The 10,222-nt window shown below is 45.8% G+C and overlaps 1 protein-coding gene across 1 annotated transcript; it reads right to left on the bottom strand.

Moving 5' to 3' along the window:
• Positions 1-7,568: 7,568 nt before the first annotated feature.
• LOC101784617 (dehydration-responsive element-binding protein 3) lies at positions 7,569-8,954 on the bottom strand. The gene has a single exon (XM_004953284.2). It carries the CDS (start codon positions 8,727-8,729, stop codon positions 7,938-7,940), a length of 792 nt encoding a protein of 263 aa, XP_004953341.1. The 5' UTR covers positions 8,730-8,954; the 3' UTR covers positions 7,569-7,937.
• Between the last annotated feature and the right edge of the window lie 1,268 nt (positions 8,955-10,222).

The raw sequence follows: 10,222 nt of genomic DNA, 5'->3' as shown, positions 1-10,222 counted from the left end.
GCTGTCAACGAGGGTTGTATCCTCTTCCGTCCACTTCACCAATAAATCATGCGTTCTGCACCAGCAGCAAGCCGTCCATGTCCCAGTGGCATGAGTGCCTGGGGCATCCATCGTCTCCCATAGTCCATTGTGTCATTAGCAACAATAATCCCCCATGTACTTTTGAGTCTAATAATGAGTATGTGTGCAATGCTTGTCAACAAGCCAAAACACATCAGCTTCTATATCCGAAGTCCATTAGTGAGTCTAGTGCTCCCTTAGATATTGTGTTTTCAGATGTTTGGGGTCCTGCCATTCAATCTGTTGGTAGACAATAATATTATGTTAGTTTCATTGATGATTATAGCAAATTCACTTGGATCTATCTTATAAAGTTTAAGTCAGAAGTCTTCCAAAAATTTCATGATTTCCAAAATCTAGTTGAGAGGATGTTTGACGCAAGATAAAGCTGTGCAAACAGATTGGGAAGCAGAATATCAGAAGCTTAATTCTTTCTTCACAAAGATTGGTGTCTCACATCTTGTCTCTTGCCCCCATGCACACCAACGGAATGGTGCTACCGAGTGCAAACATAGACACATCGTTGAAGTTGGTCTTGCTCTTCTTTCTCGCGCCTCCATGCCCTTAAAATTTTGGGATGAGGCGTTCCTAGCAGCCACATATCTTATTAATCGTATTCCTAGCAAGGTCATTAATCATTCCACGCCTTTAGAGCGTCTGCTCCATCAAAATCGGATTACTCTACCTTACGCACCTTTGGATGTGTGTGTTGGCCTAACCTTCGACCATATAACACACACAAGCTTCAATTCCGTTCCAAACAGTGTGTGTTTCTTGGGTATAGTGTCCTCCATAAAGAGTTCAAGTGTTTAGATGTTCCTTCAGGACGAGTTTACATCTCTAGAGATGTCACCTTTGATGAAAAAGTCTTTCCATTCTCCACATTACATCCTAATGCAGGATCTCAATTATGCTCTGAAATTCTGTTGCTTTCACCTGATTCTATGGCTAATAGTGGGGACAATCGTTTAGGTGATCAACTAACTGATTTGCCTTGTACTAGTTCTGAATTTTTTTGATTGCAGCAGTCTAGTAGAACCGGTTCCAGACACAACAAATAATCAGATTGGGGGCGGCACCAAGCACGAGGTGGATGCGGCGGCGCTTCCAGGGAGCGAATCACGCTCGGAATCAGGGCTGCGCCTGACCAGCCCGTCAGTGTCTCCAGCGCGCCAACCAGGGGGCGCCATGCGTGCGAGCGAATCCGCCTCGCATTCCTGCACCGATGGGGGCGAGTTCGAAGGCACCACGCTACCTTCGCCTGCGCGGGAGACCGCAGCGGACACGAGCGCGCCAGTCCTAGAGCGGATTTCATCGCCTGGATCTTCTACGCCACCAGCGCCTGTGCTTGGGTCACCTGGATTGTCTGCACTGGTTCCTAAGAGCACACGACCGATGACCAGACTGCAGCGAGGGATCAGGAAAACTAAAACCTATACAGATGGGAGTATAAGGTATGGTTTGTTGACATCTACTGGTGAACCTGAAGATCTTGATGAAGCTCTACATAATAAATACTGGAAGGATGCTATGTTTTTTGAATATGAGGCTTTAATGAAGAACAATACATGGCATTTGGTTCCACCTAAAAAAGGGAGCAATATCAAAGGATGTAAATGGGTTTATAAAATAAAAAGAAAGTTAGATTGCAGCTTGGACAGATATAAAGCTCGGCTTGTAGCAAAGGAGTTTAAGCAAAGGTATGTCATTGATTAGGAAGATACTTTCAGTCCAGTTATTAAAGCTGCAACTATACGAATTGTTCTGGCTCTTGCTGTCTCTTGTGGTTGGACCCTTCGACAACTTGATGTACAGAATGCATTCTTACATGGGATACTAGAAGAAGAGGTTTATATGCATCAACCTCCTTGTTTTGAAGATCCAAATCGACCAAATTATGTGTGTAAGCTTGATAAGGCGTTATATGGACTTAAACAAGCCCCAAGAGCTTGGTATTCATCGTCTGAGTGATAAGTTGATTAAACTTGGTTTTAATGCTTCGAAGTCTAACTATCATTGTTTTATTTTAGAAAGGGAGGCATCACTATGTTTGTGCTGGTTTATGTAGATGATATAATTGTTGCAAGCTCAACAGAAAATGCAACAACGGTCTTGCTTAATAATCTGAAGGAAGAGTTTGCTCATAAGGATCTTGGCAACCTTCATTATTTCCTCGGTATTGAAGTAAATAAGGTACGTGATGGTATTATACTTACTCAAGATAAGTATGCATCTGATTTGTTAAAAAAGGTTGGGATGGCTGATTGCAAACCAGTGAGTACACGCCTGTCAACTAGTGAAAAATTATCCTTACACGAGGGAACATTGTTGGGAGCAAATGATGCTACAAGATATAGAAGTATTGTTGGAGCTCTGCAATATTTAACTCTCACAAGGCCGGACATTGCTTTCTCTGTTAATAAGGTGCGTCAGTTCCTTCATGCTCCTACAACGGTCCATTGGGAGGCAAAAAGAATCTTGAGATATATCAAGAAGTGTACGAAACTTGGATTGAAGATATCAAGCAGTGTACGAAACTTGGATTGAAGATACACAGGTCGTCATCTACATTGGTTAGCGCCTTCTCGGATGCTAACTGGACCGGTAGCTTGGATGACAGAAAGTCTAGGGGGGGTTTTGCAGTGTTCTTGGGATCTAATTTGGTTTCAGGGAGTGCATGCAAACAGTCCACTGTGTCTCGATCAAGTACAGAATTTGAGTACAAGGTCATTGCAAATGCTACGGCTGAAATTATATGGATACAAACTTTGTTGAAAGAAATTGGAGTTGATAGTCCACGGGCTGCGAAATTACGGTGTGATAATTTAGGAGCAAAATATCTGTCCAGTAACCTAGTGTTTCATGCCAGAACAAAACATATTGAAGTTGATTATCACTTTCTGAGAGATCGAGTAAAATAGAGGTTATTGGAGATTGATTTCGTTTCATCCAAAGATCAAGTAGCAGACGGATTCACCAAGGCATTTCCCGTGCGGTTGATGGAGAATTTCAAAATCAATCTCAACTTGACGAAATTGCTTTGTAATAATCAAGTAACAACCTAATAAGTATTGGCCAAAGAGTCCTCTTATAGATAGTTTTGGTTGTTGTATCATGACTCTTTGGCTGGCCCTACATGTTATTGCGCCATGTAAGGTCCTGTTTGGATACACCCTCCTAAAGATTAGGAGTCCACTTTTAGGACACTTTTAGGACTTGTGCATCCAAATATGAGTGCTAAAAGTGCACTTCTAAACTTTAAGAGGGCCATTTTCATTAGGAGGGCCAAGGGGTACTAATGGATCCTATTTCTCCTAAAAGTGGTCCCCAAATCCCCTTTACCCCTATTGCCCTTGCATGCATTAATGACGTGAAAAGTGTAAGAGTAGTTTAGAGGAGTAATTGGGGGGTAAAAAATGACATTTTCCCTAAAGATTAGTAGTCCATCCAAACAGCACTTCAACTTTAGAACTAACAATTTGAGAGTCCTAAACTTTAGTACACTACTAAACTTTAGGAATTTATATCCAAACAGGACCTAAATCTTGTGCCTTTACAACACCCATATAAACATGCAGGGCAGCCCCTAACGGGGTAAGATACGCTTTCCCTATGGGCATCTGATTTACAGTCCGGCCTACCGCCGGTGACCTTCCCTCTATGCCCGGAAGGCAAGAAAACCACACCCCAAAAACCAAACTGCGAACCCCCGAGTGCTAATTTCGCTGGAGCCTAGGAAGAAGACTTTGTGAACACTCGAATCGGACGAATCGGAGTTGATTGGTGTGCAAATCAGACGGCAGAAAAATCGAGTGTTGGTGACGTTTGTAACACTGGAGTGTTCTTTGGATTTCCCGTAACGAATAACAAGGCATGATCATTACCACCAAACAGAGAACATCTCGCCGTGCCGTGCCTTTACTGGTAGCTCATGATTCAGCGAGCAGGCACGAATCTGTCTCGACAACATTTCCTAAAGCCTTGATCTGATACCCTGAGCTGTGAGTGCGAGTTTATAAATGGGCCAGGAAGTCAAGCCCTGCTTCCTCTTTCTTGCAAGAATCCTATTCTGTCTGGAGACCCAGAAGGAGCTATGGCTGTTGTTGGCTTCGGACAAGATGATTCGGGAGGAAAAGATCTGTTAGGTAAAGAGGAATTAGGGTATAATGACTGATGAGGGCTTAATCATGGATCGCCCCATTAATTCGGGCGACCCGGAAAGGGGATTTGATGGATTAGGGGAGTAGAGATTAATTACTGGTGACATATGCTGATTATCAATGTGCTACTGCAACTTTGAAGGCCGGCTTTGGTTTGTCTTATTGTTCTTGGCTGGTTCCGGCAAACTGGTGGTAGGGCAAATTGCGATTGAATAAGCTCGGACGCAGGTTTTGTTTAGACGCAAGCGATCTTTCTTTACAAAATGCGCGCGGATTCTGTCGTCGAGCAAAGGAATTAACAAATATCCACGAGGAGCTCGTTAAGAAGTTTAGGCCCTACGCTAAACTACTGTGTTGTTGCGCAAGTCTTACCTGTATTTTTCTTCATATTTCTCTGTCTCTTCATTATTTCTTTTGTTTCTATGTTTTTTTGCAACGCCATACAGTCTGATATTGGTTTATGTGTTCTGCATGATTAGACCACTAGCCTGTATTCAATCAGCCTTTAATCCTGCACGCAGTTCATGATCAGAGATGCACACATATATAATTTAGATAGGCAAAGCGCCACACCTCTGGTGGTATGTACCTGAGATCCTGCACTATCGATATCGGATTGGATCTCTGATCACCTATTTTAGGCTCCCCGTTCCGTCCCGTTTAAGAATTGGATTTGCTTTTGGCACCAATTATTATTCACTTGTTTAAGCCCAATAACGAAAGCTACCCGGCACTCGCTGGCTGACGACTCCCGGGCACTAAAAAACAGCTCACTGTTTGTTCCCATGAACGCATGATTAAAGCCAATGCAAATGGAAGGAGGAGCTAAGCTATACTAAACTAATAAAGTATTGTTACAACGTCCAAAAGAGAGTCGCATGACATGACATGGTCGAGCGCATATGCGTATATGATCTCCGAAAAATTGAGATGCATATGCTAGTCTCTAGTCTACTACCAACTGGGTACAGGACAGCATATCATATCACTAAACAAAAGTTGTTAGACTCCAAACAGTACTTAATTCTAAGAAAGATAATGCCATAGTTATCCTGCACATGCAGAGATAAAGATTTGTTAATCAGGGCCGCGATACGATCGTCCTAGACTGGCTCGGTGCAGTGGCCCCCCTGCCAGCTATATCTAATAGCGCACAAGAACGGAATGCCATTCTCCCTCTCCAGTTTAATGGGCTATCCCAATGATTGTTAATCGCCTGGCGTCCGTAGATCTACCTGGCGTCCGTAGATCTACCTGGCTGAATTTTGCGCAACCTTACCCGATCGTGCTGGAATAGACATTTGTAGACTCGATCGCGCATTCTATTTTTGAACAGGATTACTCAGAAAAGGAGTGGCTGCAATTGAAAGTTGCTGGTAAACTCGCTGCAAATCCGAACACTTTCGTGAACCGCGAGCGAGGCCACAACCGCCGTTGCCTGGCCTGTGCAAGGCCTTCGCCGCTCGCCGGAGCTGGCACTCCACATGGACTCGCCACCGAACTCCACCACACCTTATCTCGCCGATAAACAAATAACTAAAATCTCGACTATTTGTTACTATTAACCTGATCTCTCCATGCCCTTGCATGGGCAGTTAGGATCGAGCACACAATCTTGCCCTTTTCGCAGTGGCCATTAGGAAATGGTTTCCGGGGGGAATAGTAGTGATGTTTGATATTTGGCCAGGAGCTAGCTATTGCCCTAGAAAGGGAGCGACTAAAGACAGACAAAACAATGTAGGGTGGTGGTTAGCTCGTTCCAAGCTTTTTTTTCTATCGAGAACAGGGCCGTGCGTGACTCGCTTCTGGAATGTAGTTTATGCTCTCTTGCGTGGCGCATGGCAATGGCATGATTGCAACAGTGGCCAGTAGGATACGGACCTACATCATCGGCACCTACGGTCCCCGGAGGACTCTAGCTGCGAACGATGCCCTGGTATACTCGAGACTGATGACCACATCTTTGTGGCGTGTCCTAGCGCGCGTGAGGTCTGGAATTGTGCTGGGCTTGAGATACAACCGGGCGAACATAAACGCCCATGGATTTTTGGTAAGGAACTTAATCTACCTTCTCAAGTACATGTGCACGTCATGACGCTTCTTCTGGCATATCTGGAAAGCAAGGAACGGACTGATCTTTGATAAACAAGCCTCCTCGGCGCAAGATATAATACGACGGTGCATTACAGACATGGATGCATGGAGCTGCCGATACAAGGAACTCAGGACACATTTACGCTGCTGGCGTGATTACCTCTCCTCTAGATTGTAGTTCTTCAGTGTAACTCTCATGTATTTGCTCAAGTCCTTGCTCCAAGGACTTGATTTTGTAACTGAACTGCAATGCTTTCGATCAATGAGAAAAAGTAGGTGGGGATCTTTCCCCCGAAGTTGTTCGGAAAAAAAAAAAGAGGCTGGTCTCCTGATTCCGATCCTGAATTGAAAGTTCTTTCATAGTTACACGGGCTTCAGAATTCAGACGGCTCAGATGTGACAGAACGGCGGCAAAGAAAGTGAATAACTGTAAAGGTGGAATTGGAAGCCAGCAACTAACGAAATGCCCACATTCACACATGTGTTGTGAAGATTAGACTGCACAAGGTAATTTCCAGCGGCATCGCACCTAGACCCTCAGGACCAACCCTGCTTCATAGTCCGCACACCACGCCACGCTTGGAGCTTGGTGAGTGGTGTGACCCATGCCCTTGTAATAGACCCTACCCTATCTTTTGTAGACATGATACCAACCTACAAGCAGCCTTGGAATCCTAGCATGCGTCTTGTCCCCATAGTCCCCCAAGCTTGTTGTACCAATAGAATAACAGTACGAAATGGGTGTGTCGTTCTATGCATCTAAGAAGCAACAGTGTTATCCTTTCTGAAGGGAAGAGTTTTGAAGCTTTTTCTGAAAGCATTTTCCCTTACTAGAAGTAGCAGAAATGTCCCCACCGATTGCATTTTCTTTTCTCTTGCTGTCAATCAAAAACTGTCGGATGCGTCCATGCCATCTCCCTACCTAGTTGCCACGCCCATGATACCCACCAATTGTTGTAGAAGCGTTAAAATTCTCTCATCATGCTTACATCATCGCCTTCCACAAGAATTGGCAGATACTGCAGCCATTGCTTGGCTCACTTGTTGGCCCCAATATTCCCAGAACCTAAGCCAACTTGCTTGGTTGCCGCCCACCCTTTGATCATGGACATTGCTTACCAACATGCTCCTGTCCCGTGGCATCACCGCTGTGCATACGCTGTCAGTGCTGAATGGTATGTTCGCACTTGTTCTTTTTTTAAAAAAAAAACTTCACTTAAGCTTCTCAGGAACTTTGCAAAATTTCCAGGGTTTAGGGGCGTCCTATTTCTTCGGAACTTCCAGATTTTAGCAAATGTACACTCACTTATTTACAGTAGGCATGGGCCAAGTAGTACCAGCCGGATATTGAACAGACATAAGTAACTTTCTAAAGAGAAGCCCTTCATATCTTTTCCATCTTGTTCACGAGCTGGAAAGTTAACTACTGAAATTTATTGCGTTGTGTACAAATGTGTGAATCAATAACCGTGTGTTTTCTATCATGTTGCACTTGGTTGCTTGGACATGTGTAATTAGCATCACAATTGACGCAGGAACAGATCGAATTAGTGTGGATCGTCATCAGCTAGCACCTCTATCTAACTTCACATTGAATGCGTTCCGAGTTCCGCCCTCTTGCCGTCAGTGCTCCCACAGCAGCAACGGCTCGTCCCAGGACAAATCATAGCAACAAGCAGGCGTCGTTGGCGGCAACGTGAACTCGAAGCCGAACTCGAGCAGGACGTCGGGCAGCTCGAGGAGCGCGAGATCTAGGACGTGACCGTCCGCCAGCACCGCGTGCTCAGACGTCGGCGCGGCCGGCTCTTCGTCTCCGGCATTGCCATCGTCGTGGCCGGACGAGACGGATGCCGCAGGCTCTTCGTCCTCGTCACTGCCGGCGGCGGCGCGGCTAGAGTCGCTAGACGCGGCGGCCGGCGGTGCGGCGCCCTCCATCGCGGCCGCGAGCGCCGCGGCGGCGCGGACGTCCTCGGGCGCGGCCGACGCCGCGCGGGGCAGCTCGTGGGATATCTCCGGGAAGTTGAGGTGCGCGGCGCGGCCCTTGATGGCGAGCGCGGCGACGTCGTGCGCGCGCGCAGCCATCTCGGGGGTGTCGAAGGTGCCGAGCCAGATGCGCGACTTCTTGCGGGGCTCCCGGATCTCGGACACCCACTTGCCCCACGCCCGCATCCGCACGCCGCGGTACGCCGGGTGCTTCAGCTCCCGGCGCGGGCGCTTCCGGCCGCTCGCCGCGCTGGCGGCGACGCCGGAGTCGTCAACAGACGCCGACGACGCGGCGGGGGAGCCGGGGCCCGAGCCGCCGCCGGAGCTGCCGCTGCTGCAGGTGGTGGAGGCGTCGGACGCCGGGGACAGCGCTCGCTCTTCTTCCATGACCGGTGAACACCGTGCGCGGCTCGCGGTCTCACGCAAGCTCATGTGATGAGTGATGACTTTGTTACGAGCTCCGAGTGGGAGTGAGCGAGCTATATACTTGCAGGGAGGGATTAACAAATTCGCCTCGTCAAGGTGGGGAGTACCGTGGGTATAGTTGTTTTGCTTTCCCGAAAGAAAATGTGATTGTTATGCAAGTATGATTAGGAAAGGGCTAGGCGGAGTGTTAAGACGCGCTTTGCTCCAAGGTCATGCATTACTGCGGCAGTGAGCTGCAACAACCCTTACTGGAAAGTCCTTAGTCAACCCTGATGAACCTGCACTGTGCTGGGTATCGGGTGGCAAGCACTGGACCAATGATAAACGTGACTAGCTTGGAAGATGGCTATTTCCAGCTAGCTGAATTGCTACCAAGAACTAGGGAAATCTATCTAAGAATTAACATGCACTATTCTTTCACTGGTATGCGATGTGACCGTCGACAGATAGACGATAATCTCAAGAACTGCCACCCCAGTCTCCGAAGTTGCTTATAAAGGTAGGATTGCATGCATGCATTTATAAGGATGAATGTATGTGCATTTATGTGAGCATCTACTTATGTATTGTGTTTCTTAAAATAAAAGATTAAGAAACTAATGTATTTAATAGGTGTACGAGCGGGTGATTAGTCCATGAAAATATTTGGGGATAAACATTGATCATAAGTAAGGGCTCAAATGTTGTGTAAACAAATAAATGGTCCTATGAGAATGTCATGAACGAAGAATTGATAAGCACAAAATGAAAGGGGTAAAATAAATATGGTGAAATGACTGTAGCTTGGTCTGACATTGAAATTGCTTGTGTTGAACAAACTAAAATTGAGATGCATCAATGTCAATCAAGATAGAAACAAAGATCAAAGTTGGAGAAATGGAATTCAAATGATAATTTATCGATGATGCAAAATAATGTGTGACACAAAATGGCAAAGATGGTGAAGAATTAGCAATGGCTCGTCTATGAAGGACCATGCAGTAGAGAAGGACATGCAAAAAGCGCTGAAGGACCTATGGCATGGAGAACATGAGAAGAAGCAAGTATTGACCTAATGACAATGGATCGATCAAGCTATGAGTGTCGTATTGGAAAGCATCAACCATTTTTAATACATCATACTTGTTGAGCAATCCTAAGTTACTAGTGTGCAAGGAGAGCGCACAAGAAGAAAAAGACATGATGTGAAGTGAATCCTCGCAAAGTGAAAGATGAACAGGCAAGTTTAAGATATTCAAGCCTAAGAGATTTAATTAAAGTGAAATAGGTATTCCGCAATATCAAGAGATGCATCATGCAATAATTTGATAAGTACCAGTGCTCCGCAAAATCCGAGCAGGTGTTGAGAGACACTAAAACATCACGAATACCGAGTCCTAACAGATTGGGAAAACCATAAGATCGGTTTTACGGAGGATCCGGAAGGTGCTCCGACAAAGGGAGGTTTGGGTTGTGTGAATTTTTCACAGTCTGATAAGTTATCGGAGGCTCCAAACTTT

The sequence above is a fragment of the Setaria italica genome, chromosome I, assembly GCF_000263155.2.
Source record: "Setaria italica strain Yugu1 chromosome I, Setaria_italica_v2.0, whole genome shotgun sequence".
Taxonomy (NCBI): domain Eukaryota; kingdom Viridiplantae; phylum Streptophyta; class Magnoliopsida; order Poales; family Poaceae; genus Setaria; species Setaria italica.
Note: the sequence above shows the minus strand (reverse complement) of the source record. Positions and strands in the feature narration are given on the sequence as shown.